This window comes from Cyclopterus lumpus, chromosome 23 (assembly GCF_009769545.1).
Source record: "Cyclopterus lumpus isolate fCycLum1 chromosome 23, fCycLum1.pri, whole genome shotgun sequence".
NCBI lineage: Eukaryota > Metazoa > Chordata > Actinopteri > Perciformes > Cyclopteridae > Cyclopterus > Cyclopterus lumpus.
Genome location: NC_046988.1, coordinates 13,584,670 through 13,611,884, shown reverse-complemented (window position 1 = coordinate 13,611,884; position 27,215 = coordinate 13,584,670). Strand labels below are relative to the sequence as shown.

The 27,215-nt window shown below is 44.6% G+C and overlaps 2 protein-coding genes across 11 annotated transcripts in view; both read right to left on the bottom strand.

Annotated features, from left to right (window-relative positions):
* Nucleotides 1–14,481, bottom strand: part of anks1b (ankyrin repeat and sterile alpha motif domain containing 1B) — a 156,004-nt gene extending 141,523 nt beyond the window's left edge. Inside the window, exon 1 of the mRNA XM_034526551.1 lies at nt 14,315–14,481. Within this exon, the coding sequence (XP_034382442.1) occupies nt 14,315–14,445 (131 nt within the window). The 5' untranslated portion in view covers nt 14,446–14,481. The remainder of the gene's footprint in view (nt 1–14,314) is intronic.
* The window catches only part of uhrf1bp1l (UHRF1 binding protein 1-like), a 36,789-nt gene continuing 17,381 nt past the window's right edge, over nt 7,808–27,215 (bottom strand). Inside the window, exons 15-23 of one of the 10 annotated variants that reach the window (XM_034526540.1) lie at nt 26,506–27,143; nt 24,933–25,105; nt 24,331–24,488; nt 23,973–24,123; nt 23,075–23,116; nt 20,359–20,618; nt 19,874–19,982; nt 19,585–19,739; nt 17,354–19,241 (exon numbers count right to left, since the gene is read on the bottom strand). In XM_034526540.1, coding sequence (XP_034382431.1) covers nt 19,113–19,241; nt 19,585–19,739; nt 19,874–19,982; nt 20,359–20,618; nt 23,075–23,116; nt 23,973–24,123; nt 24,331–24,488; nt 24,933–25,105; nt 26,506–27,143 — 1,815 coding nt within the window. In that variant the 3' untranslated portion in view covers nt 17,354–19,112. The other 9 variants (XM_034526541.1, XM_034526542.1, XM_034526543.1 and 6 more) reach the window with 9 other exon arrangements.

Here is a 27,215-nt window from a genome sequence, read left to right as displayed (position 1 = left end):
GAATATGAAATTATAACTAAGTCAGAATCAAAAGCGAGTGTATGAAATACGTATAGTGTGCATTTAGACCGATTCATTGTGTCCTGCTCTCTAACATCTGGAACTAAACGTATCCACGGTGACGGAGGAAGCGGGGATATTTCCGGTTAATCAAATTTCTCGACGCACTAATTTCTTGCAGCGTAATCAACCGAATAATCGAATAAGAGTCGGACGTTGTTACGCGTAATTTCCGCACAGGATTATGAGACCCGGTGACGCCCTGCACGGCTCCTCTCCTTACTCCTCACTCTGGCCTCGCCAGACCATAGTACGAAACAACGCCATCTTTAAAGCACCAGATAAGGGGCTCTAAATATAAGTTTTAAAAGTTTCGTCACTATTCCCTGAAAATACAGTGCAACTTTATTCTCAAAATAAAAGAATGTAAAAGAGCATCCTCCTCCTCCTCCGGCTCTTATTCTGAAAGGTCAACTTCCCTCTCGACATTTCGACTTTATTCTTGAAAAACAAACTTAAGAAACAAACATTCCTAATATTAATCCGTACTGTCGACACATATCTGCCACCTAAAAATACTCATTTTGATTCAACTGCATATATATATATGTTTAGTTTTGAGTGAAATGTGCATGTGTGTGTGTGTGTGTGTGTGTGTGTGTGTGTGTGTGTGTGTGTGTGTGCGTGGGACAGGCAGACAGCTCCGAGGTCAAGTGTGTTTGAGAAGGAGCCTTTTAAACAAAAACAAAAAAGGAGTTTCATGAACGTCTGAGAGCAGTCGGCCCCCTGGGGTCAAGAGGAGCGAGGGACGAGTGGCATGGAAGAGAGAGAGAGAGAGAGAGAGAGAGAGAGAGAGAGAGAGAGAGAGAGAGAGAGAGAGAGAGAGAGATTTCAAAGGGCTGCCCTGTAATGGTGCCTCCTGTTTACACGTTGAAATAATTATTTACTAAAATATCCACATTCAATACCTTTATTGATCTCACCAGCTGATGTCGTGAATCGAGAGTTAAAATAGTGTTTAACACGTAAAAAGGAGAAGAAGGTCAAATTCAAAACCTCATCAGGAGGCTGCGAACTGCGATACAACTGTCAAGGACACACACACACACACACACACACACACAACCTTAATGCAGGAGGGCGACAGCGCAATGCAGAATGGATAATGTGACTGCCTGGGAGTCACAGTGACACACACACACACACACACAGCATATTGACAAAATGTCAGTATCTGTTTTCTGACGTTTCAACAGGCTATCCTCTGTAGTTAAAACACACACACACACACACACACACACACACACACACACACACACACACACACACAGTTTCTCTCATGTCAATAAAGCTCCTCTGAGTTGGGGTCTAACTGACGAAGAGGCAGAAATAGAAGCAGAAGAGCTGCAGAAATAAATAATAAAATAAATCCATAGTCTGCCTGTTATCGGGACGATAATTGGTTTTCCCCTCCACCCCCCTTGCATCCTTCCTCCTCCTCCTCCTCCTCCTCCCTCCTATCTCTCTCCTCTACCCCTCCTCTCTCAGCACACACACACACACACACACACACACACACACACACACACTAATACACACATTCCCAGACACAGGTGGCACAAAGCAAAGCTGTACCTCGCAGTAAATACATCATTTTCCAGATTCCATTGTGTCGCATTTTGCATTTTTTTTTTGCCTGCACGTCTGGTGGAACAATGAGCCGACTGCACCGAATGCCCCGGACCCACAAACACACACAAACACACACACACACACACACACACAAAAGGCATATTGCATGCGCACACACACCACAATCAAAACACACACACACACTCGCGCATATGCGTGATTAGCGTGAGGCGTGTAATCAGTGAATGGCCTGATTAGCAGGGTTACACTGCAGCGGAAGACAAAAAAAGAGATTAATTTACTCATCCGCTTAAAAAGAAGAAGAAAAAAAAAAAAAGAAAGAGACAAAAGGTGGAAGAGCTATAACAAATAATAATGTTGGGGCTGTGTGGAGATGCCAGAAAGACAGACAGGCAGCAGACAGACAGAAGAAAACGCTGCCAGATACAGACAAAGAGGAACAATGGAGACATGAAGTAATAGACACCAGCAGAAAGGCAAGAAAGCCACACACACACACACACACACACACACAAAGGGTTTCGTGCAAAGGTTGAAGTCAGCAGGGGGGCATCTGCTCTGTTCACTGGTTGTTCAGGATTCTGGAGTGCTGACTCAGCAGAGCTTCAGTGTCTCCCTGTTATAGTGAGAGTGAGTCGGGAGGAGGGAGAGGAAGTCCTTATGAGGGATTAATGCTTATTTTGTACTCGCCGAGAGTCGATAAAAGAGACGAATATCTGCTGAGAGCTGAGATACACCTGACACCGAGAATGACCTCTCATGTCTATTAGACGCACACCTGAGGTTAAGAAAGGGTTAGATGGAGGGAGCAAACAAAATCTAGGTCACTATGTATGTATGCATGCATATATATTTATATATATATATATATATATATATATATATATATATATATATATATACATACACATTTATTTATTTATATATAAATACATATATATCAATAAATATATATAAATAAATGTATATGTATGTATTTACTGTATATATAAATAAATATAAAAATAAATAAATATATAAATAAATATATGTATTTATATATAGATAAATAAATATATACATATATATCTATAAATATATCTATATCTATTAATATATTTATATACATATATATATATTAATTTATCTTTATATATTTATATATATGAATGCATTTATTTATTTATATAAACTATGTATATATAAATAAATAACTACATATATATAAATAAATACATACATACATACATACACATATATATATATATATATATTTATTTATGTGTGTGTATATATATATATATATATATATATATATATATATATATATATATATATATATATATATATAGATAGAAAAACAAAGAGTACAAAATAAAATATTTCCCCCTTCCCGTTTCCTTCTCTCCAGTCATAGTAAAAGTCCAGAATAATAAACCGCAGCCAAGTCTAATCATGACTACGAAAGCTTTTTTGGAAACTCATTTGCCTTCCATCAGTCAAGAGACTCTCACAATTCATCCATAAAACAATCTGCAGGATAATTCAAACGGCCCGGCCGTTAAATTAATTCTGAATTTGGGAGCAGGGGGAAAGTAAAAAAAACGAGCGCTCGGCAAATTATATATTCTATTCTCCAATTTTTCATTCGAGAGTTGTTTGGGGGCAGATGAATATTTGATATCTTTAAAAAAAAAAGAAGTTTTTATAAAGACTCATTCATCAAGTCGAGCACGTTATGGCCGGGGGGGGGGGGGGGGGGGGAAACGAAAAGGAAGGAGGTTACGGCCAGACCGAGTTATGGAAATCGTCCAGTTATTGAGGCTCGTTATCAAGAAGATGGAGTACGCTGGTGATGGAGTTAGAAAGAGTCCGGGAGGAGAGGCTCCATCTGCACTCGGAGTTTAAGTCAGAGATATTGAGCTTTAAAGTCCCCCCCGCCCCCCCCTCCCGCCCCTCCAGAAACTAATATATGTTTTTGCATTTGCAGGTGATGGATGAAGGTGAAGCCGTGTTACAGGAATACATTTTGATCTAAAGTCTCTGGCTCGGACCCAAGACTCTGACAGCCTACATGAATATTGGAGATTGTCCACCTTTCCTTCTACTTAATGAAGTTAACACACGTCTTCTCCAACTCGCTTTTACCTACAGCGGATATCTGTAGTTCTTCCCACGAAGGAACTACAGAACTGTCGCAAGACTGGTTGTGTCACAATGGCCGCTAAAACTCTACTTAATTAAATCAATTAATATTATTAATGCACAAAAAACGTCAGCGAATTAGAATGAAATGTAGAACTAGAAAAGCACCCTGCACATCATATACCTGCCATGTGAGCGTGTTAGCATTCTGACGTTAGCATTGGCCGGCGCGCTAGTGTATACGCGTATACGTGCACATCTATACCGTCTCATGCAGCGCATGTTATTATCATCACAGACCGGGAGGCACCGTTTTCAATGAGAGAAAATGGCAACGGGGGAGGGAGGGGGGGTTCAATCTGTTGGCATCAAGCAAAGCCTGCTGGGAAATGTGTATCCCGGTAGTGGCTGTCAGTAATTTACTTCCTGGTTGCTCGACACGCGATCCTTCTGTGTCCGCGCCGAGGAGAGGGAATCAATCACAGAGGGAAATTAAAGACGCCATCGCAGCCTGGCTATAGGTATATCACACACACACACACACACACACACACTAAACTTCAGCCTGGTTGTCACTCATACATGTAAAAGGACATTGCTATCCACACACAAAATTACACAAGGCACCTATAGGCATCCACATGTCAGGAGAGAACACACACACACACACACACACACACACACACACACACACACACACACACACACACACACACACACACACACACACACACACACACACACACACACACACACACACACACACACACACACACACACACACACACACACACACACACACACACACACACACTGCATAATTGGGGAAAACTCCATATTTGCACGGACTAAAGATGAAAGCGTTTCTGCAGCTTTATCATAATTGAATGTGTTAGACATCGCTCCCTGTTTACGGCGTCCGCCCCCCCCCCGCCCTGCACGTCTTTTCACATGCATATTTAATGCACGTGTCCCCGCGTGGGTCTGCGCATGCTTCCCATGTGTGTGTCCGTGATGCACAATCGTGTCTCTTCTCATGTTTCTGTGCACATTTGTCACGCCACCGGCTGGTTCAGAGGAAGTAAGTGGACAACCATAGTGTAACATATCATTTAAAAACTAAGGTCATGGATCTGCAGCTGTGACTGCGTCAACAAGGTGTTGAGATGAGCCACCAGGAGCGTCGGTGACTCCACTGGAACTAAGGAGCCGAGCCCGAGCCATGAAAAACAGCCCCAGGACAGAAGGACACAGAAGTGTGTTTGTGTCACTGAGAAGCAGGTTTTTTGTTTTTTTTGACCCTGTGACCTTTCCAGGAACCTGGTTGTAGTTTTAAGGTCCCCGGTCTCAAAAAATGTCACCAAGCACCGTTTTTCACTTGTGTTAATGTCAGATAATCAATATTATTTCTATTTCATTCGTTATGCACCAAAAACGCAGCAGATTCTGACCCATTGGTTGTGTTACTCCATGTGAAGCCATTAAGGCATAACCAATAAACAAGGAAAGAGGGTCAAAGATACAACAAATAGAGCCTAGTTGGAACAATAAAAACAACTCAATTGATCAACGTGATATTTGGATAGAACAAGACTGTCTGTGTGCGTATTATCAACATCGTGGTTATTGGTTGCAGGCGTAGTCGTGGTAGTAGCCAATGAGAGGGTTAGAGGTCCCTAAACCACAGGAATAAGACAAATCTTCACTCAAAGATAATCCTGAATATGGTCACAAAACACACACACACACACACACACACACACACACACACACACACACACACACACACACTTACTTGCATAACTCCGATGCCTTCCAGCTGTAGCCCGAACCCTCGGCACATAATGGCATTAGCATTTCTAGCCCTCGTCTCTCCACATCTTATCTACTTCAAAAGCAGCGCTTCATTAACTACAGCCATCTATCAGAGAGCAGGGAGCCGGCAGGAATGTGTGTGTGTCTGGCTGAGTGTGTGTGTGTGTGTGTGTGTGTGAGTCTCCACAACACTCGCGGTGCTCTGTGGGGTCACAGACTGGTGGATTAGTGTGACAGACTGGACGTCACACCTCCCTCTGCATGTTGCCTCCGTGCCTCCTTCGCTCAGCATCAACACGTTCGCCTCTTCGGGACCCGAACAGGAAGTGTGCGACGTCGACTCGTGTTGAGTCAAACAACAAGGGGGGGGGGGGGGGGGGGGGGGGGAGTCACGAGAGAATTAAGTTCACAACGAGCTCCCAGCAACGCTCTCCCGGTAACGGATTTAGCAAATTTACCAGCATGAACTACGCGTTTCTAAAAGTATTTCTGATAAAAATTAAAATGTTTAAGAAATCTTTTGATTGAACAAAACAAACTGTATTGGAACAACACTGAGTGCTTTCTAATCGGCATGGAAGTGTCTTTATAGCAGTTTTATTTACTGATAGCAGACTGAGATGAACTGTTTATGAAGTCCACTCTTTCACATTCATGTAGATGGTGATGTATGGAGAGTCCTTTATGATTACAGTGAGGAAAATGGAGTATAGTTGGGCGGTTAAAAAAAGAAAAGCAAAACAATAAAAACCTACAGAAAATCCACTAAATTTCACATTAAGTTTTTATAGGTTACATAACGTCTTCTATGGGGGAGAAATAAGCCAAATGAGTTAACCCGGGCAGCCAGAAATGCTGTGAATTAAATCTCGATTATATCGAAGTATTGTGTCTCGTCTCTGGTTGAGATCACGAGATTAGACTCCATCTCATCTTAACTGATGGATATCTAACGGTCAATACGCGTCGAGTTTGAGAACTTGTTGGTAATTTACTTATTTAGAAAGCTGACAACTCTAATACTATTAGACTGAGATGGTAATAATTGAAATAATAGAAGCAAACATATTACTGCGGTGAGTCCGTCAGTGCTGCTACCTTAAACTGGTGATGCTAAGCTACGCTAATGTGATATGTGCTCAATATCCTGCAGATTTCAAACTGCACAGAGGGAGAGACATTGCAATAAGAAAGACGCTATATGTTTTAAAGGCGTTCCATTTCCCATGTTTGTGCTTGTTTACATTGAACGATCCGCCCCCCGGAGGCGGCAGCTTAGTCACATTTTAATTCCCCGCTACATCGCTCCCTTTTATTCCCCGTTTGCCACCGTCAACCAACACGGGCCGAGAGGCATGATGGGTAAAAAAAGATGGTCCCACATGGTGATGAGAGAGAGAGAGAGAGAGAGAGAGAAGCTTTTTGATAAGGTAGAGGAAGGCGAGCCGAGGGAGAGGTGAAAACGATAAAGAGCGGATGGGGAGGCTGGATCATCTGTCTCTGGAGAGGAGGAGGAGAGGGAGAGGGAGAGATTGTGGAGTGGAGTGAGTGATGGAGAGAGAGAGAAAGAGAGAGAGAGACAGAGAGATGCAATGAAAAGAAAATTCAGGGCACCAGATGGAGAGAGAGAGAGAGAGAGAAAGAGATTTGAGACTCAGACAAAAAAATAAAATAGATTGAGGAAGGAACAAAGAGAGACAGAGGCTTAACGTGCAAAAGAGAGAGAGTGTGTGTGTGTGTGTGTGTGTGTGTGTGTGTGTGTGTGTGTGTGTGTGTGTGTGTGTGTGTGTGTGTGTGTGTGTGTCTTGGCGAGTCTGAAGCTCTCAGCTTCTTGGCAGGATTCTGCAGCAGAGTTTGGCCCGGACCCTAATGGAGATGTAAGAAGCCTCTGAATTTGATCACACACACACACACACACACACACACACACACACACACACACACACACACACACACACACACACACACACACACACACACACACACACACACACACACACACACACACACACACACACACACACACACACACACACACACACACACACACACACACACACACACACACACACACACACACACACACACACACACACACACACACACACACACACACACACACACACACACACACACACACACACACACACACACACACACACACACACACACACACACACACACACACACACACACACACACACACACACACACACACACACACACACACACACACACACACACACACACACACACACCTTCCTCCCCTTTCGATCACCGTGGCTCCAGACAAACTCGATGCACTGACGCCACGGCTGAACCCAAAGTAAAGAAGAAGAAGAAGAAGAAGAACTGAACGGCTCCGGCTGCACGACGTGACGCATCTGGACAAAAGGAACTGAGGTTTTTTTTTTTTTTAAAGAATTATACAATTTCTCTGTTTTCAGATATATACCGTTGGGAGTTTTTTTGGGGGGGGGGGGGGTGGGGGGGGCGTAATCGGAGTGTTTCCTCCACATTTTCTCTCCACTTGTAATAGTAAAACTTCGATGACTGTAAATTACTCTGACTTGTTGGTTTTTGCAGCAGAAAACACACAAAAACTCAGAAAGCCCGGGGAAGTAAAAACCCTCTGAACCACTTTTTCTCTTTAAAAAAAAAATGTTTCCAGTAAAAGTTGTGAAAAGTTGTGAAATCGAGACGCAACGAGACTTGTAAATGAATCGCAGTCCGTCGCAACTAATAAAACGACTCACCAGATTCATCATTTTGTTCTATAAAGTTTCAGACAATTGTTGAAAAGAATTTTCTGTCTAAAAAGATTTTGTTCACTCGTCTTCATCAATCCTCGACCTGGCGAGCTAATCTGAGGAACCCTCACCCTTTTATTTGACCTGCACACACACACACACACACACACACACACACACACACACACACACACACACACACATTGTTTAATGTCAAAATATGCCAAATATAAAGCTTCTGCCCATCGAATAATTAACTAATCAATATGTTTATCCATCCCGCACAGATGAGTCTGCCACACAGAGCACCAATGAACGGAACAATCGGACACACACACACACACACACACACACACATGAGGAGCAGGGGAGGACACAAATAAATGTCGGTGAGGCCACCTGTGAGGATGCCAATTAAAGTCCACACACGTGTGTGTGTGTGTGTATGTGTGTGTGCGTCTCCTCTGGGAGTCACTACACACCACTTAAAAGGTTGTTTGTTTGCAGTGAAGGAGGGAAACACACACACACACACACACACACACACGATAATATGGCGAGTCTGCTTCTCTTTATTTTAATAAAAGACTGAGAGGGAACCAACGAAAAAAACTAAAACGTCACGCAACAATGTATTACCTCGGAGAGGAAATTAGGCTCAAGAGAAGAAGAAGAGATTCACGCGTGGAATAACTCAGCGACGTCAAAACCACAGAAACAACAAACCACACGCTCTTGACCGCTTGTTGCAGGCGGCGGTGAACTTGAGGGAACACGCTTCGATGTGTTGCAACACGTTTCTTAATTAGAGGGCCGCCCCCTTTTCTGAAGAGCTCCTCAGTCCATTAGGCTTCTTTTTTTTGGGGGGGGGGGGGGGTCTTTTCAGCAAGTCCCCGTGTGCAGCACAGGCCGTCTACAGGAGAATATGACCCAGTAAACAGCACTGGGATCAGCCACTATTGATTTTCTGCTGTGCAACGCACCACAACACTGCAGCCGCTCCATCCTGTGCTTATTCGTGTGTGTGTGTGTGTGTGTGTGTGTGTGTGTGTGTGTGTGTGTGTGTGTGTGTGTGTGTGTGTGTGTGTGTGTGTGTGTGTGTGTCCCACTTGGTGGTTTAGTGCATTTCTTTCAACAAAAAAAACGGCCCTCATGACTTAGGAATGCTACGAATGGCTCGGAGGCCTTAAGATGGGAACCTCTCCGACTGTGTCGGACACTCACAGGCGTACTGTGTGTGTGTGCGTGTGTGTGTGTGTGTGTGTCTGTCTCTTTAATCTCCGCCATGAGCTTCAAATTAATTCAGTGTTCCATAATCGCCGTCCTTTAATAAATTCCATTAAATCCTAATTTGCAAAGCAAACACACTACGCGATGGTGTTTACAGCTCTGGGAGACGAGATGAACACGGTAACTAAAAACGTGGGTTTGTATTTTCCCGTTAAGTGCCTATTTTAATTTTTTTTAAGATTTAAACAAACGTCACCGGACGAGCGGTTCGGTTTCGTCGGTGAAGGTCCAGAAAATAAAGTGCTGCAAAACACACTGGAAACACCTGGATGTTATTTTACTTTGCTCTTGATGCGAGTCGTGTGGTGACAGCTCGGCCGTCACCATGACGACTGGGCAGCCACTGATAAAAGGCCATGAGGCGCGGCTGAAAGCAACCAATCCCAGTAAGTGGACCTTGAGTGTGACTGCTGTCTCTAAAAGGTTACGAATGCACCTTGCAAAGGCCGACAGCTCATGCTCAGCTGGTACCATGTTCAGCTGGTACCATGTTTAACTGGTACCATGTTCAACTAGTACCATGTTTAACTGGTACCATGTTTAACTAGTACCATGTTTAACTAGTACCATGTTTAACTGGTACCATGTTTAACTAGTACCATGTTTAACTGGTACCATGTTTAACTAGTACCATGTTTAACTAGTACCATGTTTAACTGGTACCATGTTTAACTAGTACCATGTTTAACTGGTACCATGTTCAACTAGTACCATGTTTAACTAGTACCATGTTTAACTAGTACCATGTTTAACTGGTACCATGTTTAACTGGTACCATGTTTAACTGGTACCATGTTTAACTAGTACCATGTTTAACTGGTACCATGTTTAACTAGTACCATGTTTAACTAGTACCATGTTTAACTGGTACCATGTTTAACTAGTACCATGTTTAACTGGTACCATGTTTAACTAGTACCATGTTTAACTAGTACCATGTTTAACTGGTACCATGTTTAACTAGTACCATGTTTAACTGGTACCATGTTTAACTGGTACCATGTTCAGCTGGTACCCTGTTCAACGTGTACCATGTTTAACTAGTACCATCATTTAACTGGTAACATGTTTAACTGGTACCATAATGTAACTGGTAACATGCTCAGCTGGTACCATGTCCAACTTGTACCATGTTTAGCTGGTACCATGTTCAGCTGGTACCATGTTCAGCTGGTACCATGTTCAACGTGTACCATGTTCAACTAGTACCATGTTCAACTTGTACCATGTTTAACTAGTACCATGTCCAACTAGTACCATGTTTAGCTGGTACCATGTTCAGCTGGTACCATGTTTAACTGGTACCATGTCCAACGTGTACCATGTTTAACTAGTACCATAATTTAACTGGTAACATGTTTAACTGGTACCATAATGTAACTAGTACCATAATTTAACTGGTAACATGTTTAACTGGTACCATAATGTAACTGGTAACATGCTCAGCTGGTACCATGTTCAACTGGTACCATGTTTAACTGGTACCATGTTTAACTAGTACCATGTTCAGCTGGTAGCATGTTTAACTGGTACCATGTTTAACTGGTACCATGTTTAACTAGTACCATGTTCAGCTGGTACCATGTTCAGCTGGTACCATGTTTAACTAGTACCATGTTTAACTAGTACCATGTTCAACTAGTACCATGTTTAACTAGTACCATGTTCAACTAGTACCATGTTCAACTAGTACCATGTTCAACTTGTACCATGTTTAACTGGTACCATGTTTAACTGGTACCATGTTTAACTGGTACCATGTTCAACTTGTACCATGTTTAACTGGTACCATGTCCAACGTGTACCATGTTTAACTAGTACCATAATTTAACTGGTAACATGTTTAACTGGTACCATAATGTAACTAGTACCATAATTTAACTGGTAACATGTTTAACTGGTACCATAATGTAACTGGTAACATGCTCAGCTGGTACCATGTTCAACTGGTACCATGTTTAACTGGTACCATGTTTAACTAGTACCATGTTCAGCTGGTAGCATGTTTAACTGGTACCATGTTTAACTGGTACCATGTTTAACTAGTACCATGTTCAGCTGGTACCATGTTCAGCTGGTACCATGTTTAACTAGTACCATGTTTAACTAGTACCATGTTCAACTAGTACCATGTTTAACTAGTACCATGTTTAACTAGTACCATGTTCAACTAGTACCATGTTCAACTAGTACCATGTTCAACTTGTACCATGTTTAACTGGTACCATGTTTAACTGGTACCATGTTTAACTGGTACCATGTTCAACTTGTACCATGTTTAACTGGTACCATGTCCAACTTGTACCATGTTTAGCTGGTACCATGTTCAGCTGGTACCATGTTTAGCTGGTACCATGTTCAGCTGGTACCATGTTTAACTGGTACCATGTCCAACTTGTACCATGTTTAGCTGGTACCATGTTTAACTAGTACCATGTTCAGCTGGTACCATGTTTAACTGGTACCATGTTTAACTGGTACCATGTCCAACTTGTACCATGTTTAACTAGTACCATGTTCAGCTGGTACCATGTTTAACTGGTACCATGTCCAACTTGTACCATGTTTAACTAGTACCATGTTCAGCTGGTACCATGTTTAACTGGTACCATGTTTAACTAGTACCATGTTCAGCTGGTACCATGTTCAGCTGGTACCATGTTTAACTGGTACAATGTTTAACTAGTACCATGTTCAGCTGGTACAATGTTTAACTAGTACCATGTTTAACTGTTACCATGTTTAACTAGCACCATGTTCAGCTGGTACAATGTTTAACTAGTACCATGTTTAACTGTAACCATGTTTAACTAGCACCATGTTCAGCTGGTACAATGTTTAACTAGTACCATGTTCAACTTCAGTGCGGCCACGTGCAGCTTTCACGTGCCGGCCTACTTCCTGTTTTATGAAAGATTACGTGGGGAACCAACAGCATGGAAGTGGCTTCAATGATCCCTCAGATCAACAATTGAATATCAAAAGAGAGGAAACTGTGTGCAGGAAAAAGAAGAACATAAACACGCGGACTCATAACTAAGATACAGCGAACACAGCGTGAAGCGCAGCGGACGCAAGCGGTGCCGACCCACAGGAGGCGCGTTACAGGCTCCTGATCAGAAACTGAAACTCCCAATGAATTCATGTTTAAATGAAGCTGTCTAGTTCAGTTCTTGTCCTTTAAAAAGGTCCCACATGAGTCCCCTTCAGACCCCCGGTCCATGAACCACTGGCTTAGTGTCCCTTCCAGGGTGCCACCACACGCTCAGCTCGGAGGCCCCCCCCCACCCCGAGGTGGTGCTCCTCCCAGACACCCCCGCGTTTGATCTCATAATCACCTGGCTCAGCCTGAGCTTCAGAGGGGAGAGGGAGAGGCTGCAGGGCCGGGAGGAGGAGGGGGAGGATAATAACGTCGGCAGTTGTTCTCGCGGCCAAATTGAAGCCTTTGTGGTTTGAGTTTGGGGAAGGAAAAAAAAAAAAAAAAAAAAGCAAGCAGGCAAATTCCTGGGAAGGTATCTCATGTTATGAACAGCACCATGCAGTCACATCCCTGGACATGCAATAACGGGGACAGCTGACTTCGGTATCGTCACGGGAACCCGGACTCACCGGGGGGGGGGGGGTCAGGGGTTCAAGGTGATATCTGAAAGCAATCAAACGTTTGGCCCGACTGCTGTTTCACAAGCACACAACATTCCCTCACATCCCTGTTCCCGGAGGCGATGATGCAAGTGATTTATTTATTACAATTTTTTTTTAATAACCTAAAAGCAGCCAATTCAAGACCACGTCTTCCCTTTACAGGAAATCGCTGTTTGTTTCTCGGTTTTTCTTCTGGAACACAGACGGACAGACAGACGCACATGAATGCAGAGCGGTTCTGCAGCCATGCAACTTGGACGTCCTGCGGGCCCCAACAGCACCACGTGAACAGCCTTACTCAAACACCCATCATGGTACTGATGCTGGTACTGATGCTGGCACGGTGACTAGAAGCAGGCAAAGATAGGAAGGTGTGGTGGGATTTCTTTTAGCGAAGCCTTTAGCAGACAAAAGGAAGCAGAAAGACACTCGGGAGTCGTTCAAGAAATCAACATTTTGACAGCTGTCAAGAGTCGAGACGCTGAAGGTACTGTCTGTTCTATTTGTGCTCAGCCAGCAGTGGCTCCCCGAGACTCCAATACGAGCACCCAGAGAGGAGGAGGGTGTGTGTGTGTGTGTGTGTGTGTGTGTGTGTGTGTGTGGGGGGGGGGGGGGGGGGGGGGGGGGGGCGGGGTACACTAATGTGCCTTGTGTGTATTTGGCCTGCAGCACTTCTATCTGCCTTTAAGTGCACTTTGCGTCACACAACTCGTGCAGCATGTTGGACACAGATCTCAAACACCTCATTTTGTGAGGTTTTATCTCAGGTACACCATGTGGTGGTGGGGGGTAGAGGGATAAGGGAGGGGGGGGGGGGTGTTACTGATATACTACTGAATATATTGTACACAGCTGTGAGTGAGGAGTGGTTCACAGATTTATTTCTAGTGCATTGACCGATATGAGGATGCTAAATTATGTCTAATTTTGCAGCATTTTGGAAACCCCTCCCCAGGGATCCCCTCCAGCCCCACCCACCCTCCCGGGGGCTCCCTGCACACTTTAGCGGTCACGAGAAGGAGATGAGAGCGGCGTCTTACCTCAGGAGGTTGGGCAGAGGGATGGAGCCGGAGCCTGACCCCAGGATCCCCTTCTTCCCACTCAGCAATTTCTCCACCAGGGCGACGTTCCCGGTCCGGGCTGCTTCCAGCAGCTCCTGCTCCTTCCCCATCCCGGACACAAGTTTACAACGACGGGGTGGTGAAAATCCAACAGATCTCCCATACACCCCCCCCCCCCCCCCCCCAAGATGCCTCCTCCCCTGCGAGCCCTTTTCCTCACTGCCTCGGGTGGGAAAGCATCTGCACGGATTACTCTCGCTGCATGCCCGAAATAGGTGTTCCTGATGCCGCAGAGAGGGCTCGACGCGCACCGCTCCCCCTCTCCCGGTGCCTCGTTCACTTCGAGCACGGTTCCGTGATCTCCTCCTCTCGTGTCGGGTCCGCCCGACGTGCACGACTCCCCGGTGTAACCTCAGCAGCAAAACAAACAAGCCTGGAGAGAGAGAGAGTGAAGTAAAGAGTGAACACTCCTGCCGTCCGGCGCGCCGGCGGCGGCTTGCCAGCTGACGACCCGCCGGGAGGTGGAACCCTGCACGCCCGCGCAAGAAGCTCTCCGGTCCTCGCGGTGCTCTTCTGCTCTCTACCCCGAAACCCACCGCACTGGCCCGGGTGCGTGGATCGCGTGAGACAGAAGGTGTCAAGTTAGCCGCGTTGCAGCTGGAGACTTCCGGTTTTTTGCTTTCAAAATAAAACTTTTTTTTTCTTTCTTTCCCTCGCCGATGTAATTACAAACTTGACATGTGTCTCTCCCCCCACCCCCCCCACCCCTCTTAAAAGGCCTAAAACTATGAACCCTCCAGGGAGTCACTGACGTCACCTGTTAAATGGTTGAGTGTGGGAAGCTGTGATGGCTTTACTTGTGTGTAAATATGAACATATAACATCACTATGACATTGTAAAAAAATATGTTGTGCAATTGTGGGTATTTATTTATTTTTGCATCGCCTTCTTGTTTTATCTTTTTTTATAATTAAATTTGTATCTATCGAATAAACGGCCCTGCCTTCACACAAAGGCGAGTTAGCTCGCTGACGTTAGCAATCTAGTTAGTTAACGTTAAACTTTTAATTTTCCATTTGTCTCCTGGTTTCAAACACAAAAAGGAAATGTTTATATTTTTAGGATTCAGTTTCAAGCCGAGCCTTTGTAATATAAAGCTTTCTGGAGATAAAGACATTAAGACTATAATGCTTTTATGTGCATCTGGCAAAAGTAAATACATTCACCATCACACATTCTAACCATCATCCCTGGTCCTGGGTGGTCCCATGTGCAAAATTAAACTTTTATTTTGAAAAGCCGAGCCACCGTCTTCCGCTGATTTACACACACACACACACACACACAATGTACAGTCTGGGCGTGGAGGATGGTGATGCCACAACACCTACAGGAATCAATGCCTTTGTTAATCTCTCCAACAACAACAAAAAAAAGTCACTCTCAAATCCACCAGCTGTGTTTATTGTCGCCGTTCTCGGGCCTTTATTCTACACGCACATGCGCAGTGGCCCTCTACGCTGAAGGTGCGTTTCACTGCTGCAGAACGTGGAAACAGGTGAGATCCTCAAATAGCCTTCCAGTCATGTCAGAGTGGAACAATATTATATATATATTTTGTATTTATTGACGTGCTCCGATCTGTCCACTGACAGCCTGGGAAACAGACACACCCCCTCTCCTCTCCACTGCGCCCCCACTCGGCCGCCCGGTGCATGCTGGGACACGCCTGATGGCTTCCCTCTATGCAGCTTAATTGAAATTCAAAGAGACGTGATGCCTTCAAGTGCTCCACCTCGACCTGATGTGTCCCACGGAGACAGAGCAAAATGTAGGAAGAATTTATGCTGGAGAATAAATTAAACGATTGATCGATTAGCAACATTGTTGCCGATTCATTTTCTGCAGATCATTAATCAACTTATTGTTTCGGAGGAAATCATTTTGATGTTAGATGATGAATGATGATGGGTGTTACCTAACATGTTGATTTTGTTCAGCAATAAGTCAAATACTCATTCAATTTCAAACTTAATTCATGTTGTGTGCCTTGGTAATATTTACATTTGACTTATTCAAGTTTATTTTTATTAAGGCAGAAAGGCACTCAGCAGAAAATCCTCCCAAGAAGTGACTTAAAGGTTAAAGGTTAAAGATTCAAGCCCCCCCCCCCCCCCCCCGCCCCCCAACACACAATAGTCGCCTGATCTCGTCTCGTGGCTGAAACTGAAGCAGCTAAATGGAATTCAGCCCTCATTCCTGTTTTACTCCAACAGGACTTCAGAAATGAAGGGAACCAGAGATCCAACACACAACCTGTCCAGCTGTACATGGTGCTGGGACACACACACACATACACACATATATACACACATATATATATATATATATATATATATATATATATACATGAAGGTGTGTGCTTTGCTTAAATAAACAGTCTGTGACAGCCATCATCACAGAAACATTAAGCTACAGTATGTAGACTGGCGTTTATGTAAATAGCAGCAGAGCAGAACTTTCCCCTCACGCACACACACACACACACACACACACGCTCTCACTTAATGCCCTTCTATGACTCACTGCTCCAGCCGTAAAATGTCATGACCATTTATGTGCACAAAGTCCAAACGCTCTCCTTCGGCTCATTTGAGGCTCTGAGAGACGAGCGCTCACATTTTAAAGAGTTTGTTTCTTCTCCGCTCATCACAGAACAAACTGCGCCTTTGTTTTTTTAAAATAAAAGTTTTAAACAAGATTATTATGCCCCAATACTCTTGAGAGCTGCATGACATTATTGATGTATTAAAGCAAATTAAAACTAATTAAATTGTCTCTTGGTGTCATTTGAGTCAGTTTCAGCCGGAGTTTTAATTTGAAAAAAAAAAGAAAATTATTAATCAAAATAGATTATTGTTTTGTAGCTTAATGGACAATTTTTTGCAGAAGTAGTCAACAAAATATTGAAATAAACAAGATTGATAAATGAAATAAAAAAAAATAACAAATGAAGAAACATTTTAAATTGGATACCCTTTTATTTTCATCAGTATTTCAGCAGCTTTGACAGACAAAATACAACTTGAGCTTTTATTTTTTCTTTCGTCCACAGGGTGCTAAGGGGGAGGAGTCTCCCAGAGAGGAGGGGAAGAGGAGGGCTGTGATGGAGGAGGAGAAACACCAGATGAAACCCAACATGTTTCCTTCTCCAACCAAAAAAAACAAAAAACCTCTTCACATACAATCGTGTTAAAATCCCACTTCGGACATTTCAAGTCTTGAAACCACATTTGTGCAAAAGAAACTCGTTTTCACGTTTTTTTTTACAGGAAACGTGAGAAAATATTGAAATGAACTGGACTGGAGCTTAAAGTTATGACAGTTGCATATTCAGGCTGTACTGAATCTACTGCTAATGGAGGGGATGTCCTGTAATAAAGTTGATTTTTAGTCTTTTTTAAAAAATATTTACTCTATAAGTCGTCACACTGGCAATAAGCAGGGAACAGCAACACAGATATGGTCGACACCTATCCATGAATGACCCACGGCAGATTAGAAATGTACATAAAGACATAAATGTGTGTGTCGTCAGGCAGCTTCAATGTGTGCACACACACACGTTCTAAGCTGCTGTTTTCTCACAGTTGTGGTTGTTGTGCCTCCGTTTTTAAAAGTGCTGCACATGTTGAGTAGCTATTTACACATAGAAAAATAAGAGAGGGAGGTGGTGGTGGGGGGGGTGTAGGTACAGACATTGTTGTGGGGCATTTTGCTGACAAAGCTGTGGAACTGACCGATATAAATGTTTCCTCTAAACGGGGTAATGAAATGCTTGTTCTGGCTCACACACACACACACACACACACACACACACACACACACACACACACACACACACACACACACACACACACACACACACACACACACACACACACACACACACACACACACACACACACACACACACACACACACACACACACACACACACACACACACACACACACACACACACACACACACACACACACACACACACACACACACACACACACACACACACACACACACACACACACACACACACACACACACACACACACACACACACACACACACACACACACACACACACACACACACACACACACACACACACACACTGCATAACCATTCATAGTTCTGAAGAAAATAGTCACGTGTTCACATTCTTATACAATATACACACTGTACACACTCCGAGGACGAGTGGGAGAGTCACCTCGTCCCCTCTGAATATGAAAGCACTAAATTACAAGTTTCATTCCTGCTCGGTGCAAAATAAGTCTCTTTTTCTGTATTTTTTTTTTTTAGACATTCCTCTGGAGATACGACATTCTGTTTTCCTTCGTACGTTCAGGGTTGAATGAAGCTCATCTCCGGCTCGCTGCGAGTCTTCTCTGTTTGAACGTGAACAGTATGGATAGTGTGGGGGGAGGGGGGGGGGGGTGTTCTGTAGGCACGGCCATGGATATAGATCCTCATCCTCTCTCTTACATAAACCAGCAAACACACATCTAGTCCTGTTAAATGTCCCTTTTCAACTCTCTCCAAGCCTCCAAAGTGGGGGACATAAAACAGACAAGCATGTCAAAACAAGTATTTTTGAGTCTGAAATCCAGACTCTGCATTGCTTTATGAAGGGAATTATTTTGAAGCGCGTAAAGGGAGTCGTTTTAGACTTTTTCTTTGCTCGTTTAATTAATTTTTTTGTTTCAGACCTCGCGACTAGCTGGTGTTGACTTTGAGGGTCTTCATGCGGTGCAGCAGCGAGTCCTTCTCCATCTGAGCCTCGGCCAGCGCCATCTTGGTCCGGGACAGCTCCACTTTTAAACATTCGTTTTCCTCCACCAGCATCTGTACACAAATTATGTTTTAAAAAAAAAAAAAGTGTTATGCATCTGTTCACTTTGAATATTCTGTTTTAAAATATAATACTCGTATCCTGCATAAATTAATAAATAGCACTCCCACTGTAAACATTGAACTGGAGAAGCTCGGCAACATTAAAATATATCGGCCTCCACAAGAATCAGTTTCTAGTTCAGCAGTTTTTCTTTTTCTTTAATAAAAATAATAATTAACAAGCGGCTAAATGCGAATTCGCTGAACTCTTCACCTTTTTAAGATAGTCTGCGGGTGTGATAGGCGTCATTTTTGTGCCTGTATACTTCTACTCTCATATTGCTGTGCGCCTCACCTTTTCTCTGGTGGAAGGAGGAGGGTTGGTGGGCGGGGCTTGGCTCTGTGTGGGCGGGGCTTGGCTCTGTGTGGGCTTTAGTATGCCGCCCCCGACCTCAGGGAACGGAGTCGGAGCGCCCTCTTCCCTGGGTTTGGTCTCGGCCGCGGTGTCCACTGTGAGGAGGAGGAGGAACACAGGTGTGGATGTTCAGAGCTCCGTGGACTTTAATAGGACGAGTTACGCAACGGCAGTGAATCAGCAACCGAAGTGGAGGTGGAAATATCTGGCAGATGGGAGAAAAACTCACCCCCTATAGAGAAGGAGCCGTCGTCCGTTCTGTGTATGACGAGGCTGTCCACGTGCAGCGTGAAGGGCGAGGGCTCCGAGTCGGAGGGGTTGTCACGGGGGCCGTCGTCCTGCAGCACAGAAGTGTGGACGTGTGTGAGCGTGTGTGTGTGTGTGGAGATGATGAGGGGGTGGAAATGATCCACATCCAAGTTTCCACATCAGTTCCACAGCACATCTACTCACCCGTGAAGGAACCCGAGAGCCAAGAGGCCGTTCTATGTCATTAAACATTCAGTTTGAATCCAAATTCCAATTAGGCCCCGGTTCAAAATGTTTAACTTGGTTATAGAAGCTGCTGCGCTGTGTGGCGGTGAGTTATGAGCTCCATTAAAACAAAACGGGGACTGCAATCACGCAGGTGTGCAGTCGTTCTGCAACCATAACCTTGTGGTGGGGTGAAGCACAAGCTTCCAGACTTCTGAATCCAAGGAGCTGGAAGCTCACCTTGAGGTTGACGTGCGTGTCCCTGACGCTGATCTCCATGGGCAGCACCTGCGGCGCGGAGTCGTCCTCCAGGAAGTGAGCCAGGTTTCGCAGCGTGGACATCAAGAAGCTCGACCGGTAGCCGTGGAGACGCAGCTGCAGGAAGCCGTTGCGCTCGGCCAGCGGGGAGTGAGCGGCGGCGCAGGGCCCGCTCTCCAGGCGAGCCCGCACCTCCGGACTGTGGAGGCCGCCGGCGGACGCCGAGCCGACCTCGCCGCCGGCTGTGAGGGGAAGAGAAGAAGAAGAAGAAGAAGAAGAAGAAGAAGAAGGCTGCGGTTAGCGTCAAGCTTCAGCTGAAACTCGCGGAAACCTGACATTAAAATACACCCGACACCTCTATCCCTTTAGATTAATACACTTTTAGCACATTAAAACATCAAATACGGTGAAATGAAAAACAAATGTTTACAGGTATTCCTGTCAAACTGCAGTACAGAAATAAAAAATTTGGTTTGTGACAATTTAGAAGCATCGTAAATGCCAAATATATATAATTTTATGAAAATCACTTTTTCATTCTCTTTTTTTAAAAACATTGAAATATTGTTGATGACTCATCTGCACATTTATATATGTCATAACATTTGTGTTGGAGCGAGTTGCAAAACAGTCCATTTTAAAAAAATATATATATATATATATATATATATATATTTATATTACTTAACCAGGTGAGTCATTAAGAGCAAATGTGTAGCAACAAAACCACTAACGTTACTCATAATCAGGACATACCGAGTGCATTTACAGTTTGATTTTAAATAATTTAATAATCGTTATGATAATTTAATGTCTTATGTAATTCAGAGGAGCTAAACTTTAAAAAAGGGTGCATGTTAAGGCCAGGTTCAAACGAGGGTGAAGGAAGCGTGGGAGAGAAAAAAGCAAAGTGAGCGGAAACAAGAGACACAGAAAGGATTTAAGGAAAAAGGTGGCGAGCGGAGAACGAGTTCCATCCCACCGGCTCGTCGCCGCAGTGACGTTTAAATATTTCAGGAGGACAAAAGATGAGAGGATTCGGAGGAAACTCCCACCTAAGTATTCAAAAGAGAAGATCCGTCTTCTGCCTTTTCATGAAAAAGACACTCTAGAAAACGGTTGTACTGCGATATCAAGGAGGAGTCTGAGCACCACAACGTGTGATGATACAAAGAAAGGAGGAGGTGAGGACAGAGAGAAAGAAGAGACACACGAATTTGATAAAAGTCGAGGTTTAGAGGCGTTAAACCCGAGGAGGGGGGGGGGGGGGGGGGAGGGTAATTAAAACCCTCCTTACACACAAATTGAGCCGGCGAGCGCACAATTACAGGCACACGTTTTTTTTTAAAAACAGGCGAAACACTCAGCAAGGCATGAAAATGGCCACTTAAAGAGAGAAGTCTTCTCATTGTGACTGAGAAGTGTGTCACATCCCTTTAATATGCACTCTGAAGGAAAGCCGGGAGAGGATTAATACCGTACAGCAAAATCACGACCACACACACACACACACACACACAATGCTGTCAGCTTTTCTCAGATAAAACAACATATTTTCTCTCAATTCCTGGGCAGCTATAAGATCGGGGCAAATGGAGGGAGAGAGAGAGAGAGAGAGAGAGAGAGAGAGAGAGAGAGAGAGAGAAATGGAGGGGAGCCAGCAGCCGGGGACTGAGTGACTGTGATAAGAGAGGAGGAAGAGAAAAGATGGCCTAAAGAGAGAGGGAGATGAAGGGAAGAAAAGGTGAAGAGAGAGAGAGGGTGGGGGGTTAAATGACAGAGGATTAGTAGGAAGATGGAGTAGGAGCTGAATTGAAGAGTGAGGAGGAAAAGGTGGAGGAAAAAGAGAAAGAAAAGAGAAGGAGGGATTGCTCTTGTAAGATAGGAGGAGGAGGAGGGAGGAAAGCAGCGTTTCTCTCATTGCTTGAATCACTGGACTGAAACTGCAAAGTCTGCTGCAGTGGAGAGACGAGGAAGGAGGGGAGAGAGGAGAGAGGAGAGGGGAGGAGACGGAGTGAGGGAGGAGAGAGAGGAGGGAGGAGGAGACGGAGTGAGGGAGGAGAGAGAGAGGAGGGAGGAGGAGACGGAGTGAGAGAGGAGAGAGGAGGGGGGAGGAGACGGAGTGAGGGAGGAGAGAGAGGAGGGAGGAGAGAGGAGGGAGGAGGAGATCCGTCTCCTCCTCCCTCCTCTCTCCTCCCTCCTCCTGAGGGAGGAAAGAGAGGAGGGAGGAGAGAGAGGAGGAGAGAGAGAGAGAGGAGGGAGGAGGAGACGGCGTGAGGGAGGAGAGAGAGAGGAGGGAGGAGAGAGAGAGGAGAGAGGAGAGAGGAGGGAGGAGGGAGGAGAGAGAGAGGAGGGAGGAGAGAGGAGGAGAGAGAGGAGGAGAGAGAGAGGAGGGAGGAGAGAGAGGAGGGAGGAGAGAGAGGAGGGAGGAGGAGACGGAGTGAGGGAGGAGAGAGAGGAGGGAGGAGGGAGGAGGACGAATTAGACAGCAGTGAATGGGAAGATCAGGGGTTAACTGCACAAACGGTTGCAGTTCAACACACACACGGCAAATAATGGGTCTACTCACTCGATTACTCACACAAATTTAACCCTAAGTACCCCCCACACACACACACACACACGCAGGTGGAAACAGACACGCAGAGGCAAGCATGCATGTTAAGTTACAGACGTTGAATTAACACACAGCAGTTACCTTGGCTGCTTTGAGCAGGTATTGGTACTGAGCACACCATACCTGTGGGGAGTTACGTCAAGGTAAATAAAAAGGGTGCCTGTGTTTGGGTGTAAATGCGTATGTGTGCACACACACACACACTTGAAATAATGGTTAACATATTCTAGGACATTAATGGATTCGGACTAGGGTGATGCATTTGCACCATTTTCCTCAATTAATCCGATAATCGTTTGATCGGAAAAAAACAGCGAAACGTGTCGATCGAGCTCAGTGACGTCAAAAATATTCACATCCTCTCCTACACACACACACACACACACACACACACACACTCTCTCTCTCATTGTATTCATTCCCCTGCTGCTCTCTCTTGTTTGGTAGCTGCCCCACTTCTGATGTCCTCTCGCTTGCATCTTCCTCTTCAGTTTTGGACCAAAGAACTTCCCCTGAAGTCTATTTTAGGGGATTCCTGTAACGCAGTCGAACGATCCACCAGCTCACGACTGTAAAACACGGTTTTCGCTTTGATCACGACTATTATCAAATAAATTTAAAAAAGTACTGGGGCGCACGTTCATGCACCATCAGAGTAAAAGATGTGTCACTCCGTCACAGAGCTACTGGTGTTATTAATGGTGCTCTTTATTTTTTTAATTGACACATTTCCATAAACTGCTTTGCAGATGTTTCCACTTGACTTTTGCTACTTTGCTTTATGGAAGGTGATGAACACGTTGCCCCGTTTCTTTAGTTTTCTTCATCTCGTAAAAAAAAAAAAAACAGGTCTATTTGCAAAGAACAAGTTCCTGTTTTGAAACCAGCCAGACAAAACCGAATATGTCGGTCTTGTTTGTTCTCTCTAATTACAGCAGTGACTGTCGTGTTTTTGGGGGATCACGGGCTTCCTTCTTACCCAGGCTGCGGTTGCTGAGGTACTGTCTCAGGCTGACGTTGCCCAGCTGGCTGGGCGTGACCCGGCCCACCTCCAGAGCCACGGCCGTGCTCTCGCCAAACGCCTCCATGGCCACGCACACCGACTGCACCTTCAACACCAGCACCGACACCTGGAGGAGGGAGACACAGGAGCACCGTCATGGTGCTGCGAGCACAAGACTTCTGACTCTAGAATTGTACATGGAATACTTCCGAGGCCAGACTTCTCTATTAGATTATGAACCCACAGTTACAGTAATTCTTAATCTTCCCAGCGAATATATTTTGACGGGACAGTTTGTGTCGTTTCCAAACGTCTGAAAGCTTCGGTCGCTCACTGTATCTTTGGTGGGATCGTCGGTGCTCTGGGAGGTAGCGCTGACTGTGTCGGGGGACACGCCTCCCTCCTGCTCCTGACCAATCACGGCCTCGGCGGCGCTCTCGGTGGCACTCTGTTCGCCGACGGCATCCTTGAAGCCCGAGATGGACACGTCGTCTGTACCGCACGTGGAAAATAAAAACACTCGTCAATCTCACGCATCATGAGGCCAAACACCAAAGTACGGTTGACATTTCGTACTCGCGTGTCATCATTTCAAGTGTTCATTGTACAAAGAAAAGGTTATGACGAAAAGAAGATTCCCCTGTAACACTGTGCATTACTGACATATCAGCGCAACGCTGCCACCTTCTGGTCAACAGTTGCTTACCAATAGATGTGCAGTAATTATTATTATTATTTCTTTTAAAGATTTTTTCATATCAATCACTATATATATATATATATATATATATATATATATATATATATATATATACACATACATACATACATATGTGTGTGTGTATATATATATATATATATATATGACTCAATAAACAACATAACCAAATCGTTCTATTAATCCAAAAGGAGGACGAGTGTATAAACCGTGTGTACAGGATGCATTCATGATTCCTCCACCTCTCTCCAGCAGGCTGTACGTGTCTCCGTCCTCCATCAGGTAGCTGTCTATCGAGATGTTGTCCAGCGACTGCAGGGACGGGCTCTTCTTCATGTTCTTATAGGACACGGAGAAGCTGGACTGGGAGCGGTCACGCATCAAACGACCACTACAACACACAAGACGTGGCGACGGTGAATCACATCTTTCATATGAATAAAATACGTTGCGTGGTGTTGTTTAAGGTCACGTTAGAAGAAGAACAGAGTGTGCTATCCCTTCGAGCGCAAAAGAAGCCGTCCACAGAAATCAACGGTTTAAATAAATAAATAAATCAAAGTGGCTCCCAAAAAGACTGAGAACACAAGAAAAGAAAGAAAAAAGGAGCATCGTTTTCACAGGAAGTCAACAGGTAGACACCGAACACAAGACTCGTTTAACACACACGGACGAGCACCGCAGTTTCATGCACGCATGCAAACAGACCACACACACACACAAACACACACACACAGGTTAACACGTGTAGTCACAGATCCAGTGCCTTACATGTTGGACATGGAATAAAGGGAGGTGGATCTGCTGGAGTTTGAGGAGCTGAGGAGATCAGAAACCACAGACAAACTTCCTTTCCTTGGTAGAGAGAAAACACACACACACACACACCTCGCAAAGGTCAAAGCAAAGGTCAAGAGGCAGAAGAGGAAGTGAAAGAGTTTCAGGAATATGAAGTGGTGGATATGAAGACAGTGAATGAGACATTACGCGGCAGCTGGAGGCCGACCAACATTCATAATGTGAGGAGTCATACGGACAGACACTCAAACGGGAGTTTTACACACAGAGAGCGATTCAGTTAGAGAGAGATTCAGTTAGAGAGAGAGAAACACTTCATTCTTTACACTCATCATCCACAAGGAGAACAGACTGGACTATTTTTGATTCAGCTACGAAATCTATAAACTGAAGCGTATGGTTACTTGGAGGCCGCGTGATCTTTTTAAAAAAAACTTACCAATCCATCTGCTCATTAAATTTAAAAAAGGACTGTTTAGTTTAGAAAATGTCAATAAATATAAAATTAACCAGCAATTTGTAATAGTTTCATTCATTTCATTCACTAAACATTTGCTTATTCTGCTGCTTGCATCTTCTTCTTTTTTTAAATCACTATAACGTCCCTTTAAGCTCTTAGAACTTGTAAACAATATTTTTAGAACTGAATAAATAAATAAATCCAAATTGATTATATTGACAAATCATTTGAAAACAGAAGAAAACAGCAAATCACGTTTAGTGAAGATGAATCCAGGAGATTAATTTGATGTCAGGTGAACTTTTGAAGTAAAAAAAAACAAATGAGTCTATATATTAAAAAAAATAAAATAAAAAAAAGAGGTGCTGAAATCCAAAACAAAGTTATGAAAAGTCAGATAAAACTATCGTGGTAGTGTTTTAAATATGCCTTCTGCACATCACTGACTTTACAGCCCTGTTGTTTCTCTGTGATCACGACAGAGATATGAATTAACAACCTTCTTGTGTGATAAACGGAATAAACATATAAACCTGGATGTTGACTGAGGCATCTTGGCGGCTGCAGACTTGTCTTTGTCGCTGCAGTCAGACAGCGGGTCGCTCGTCTGGGTTCTAGGGTCGAGTCCGGCTCCCACATCTTCGCCTCCGTCCACTCCCACGTCGCCACCTTCCTCTGAACTCCGCCTCCCAGAGTTCTTAGCGAAAGTCCTCTCATCCACGGACCCTTTGTGATTCGAGTCGGGACGTGAAGTGGCGCCGGGGACGAGCGTGGCTCCACCCTCTGATCCCTCGCCCCATAGCAGCTGGTCGACGGCGCACGCCCCTTTGGCTGCCGCTCCCTCGGACCCAGACCCGGCGCCGTCGCTCCCCTTCTCCGCTCCCTCTCCCGCGTCCAGAGTTCCTCGGCTCTCCGAGGGGGACAGCTCAGACCCCATGGGAGATCGTGAGCCCTCGGGGTGGGGGACGGGTTTCAGGAGCAGGGACACCTCGGCGCTTTTCAGCAGGAGGCCCAGGCAGACGGTGAAGGGCTGGTGGTCCGCAGAATGCTGAGAGGGATCCATGCGGTCCTTCTTGGAGCTCATCTTCTCCAGATCCTGCTGTAGTGTCTGCTGCAGGGCTTTGATGCTGCGTTGGAGCTGCATCAGGAACACATACTGCCGGTGGCTCACCTGCACACACACACACACACACACGCCGTTATCAAAAAGCATGTTGATGAATTACAGGTGCAATGAATTAAT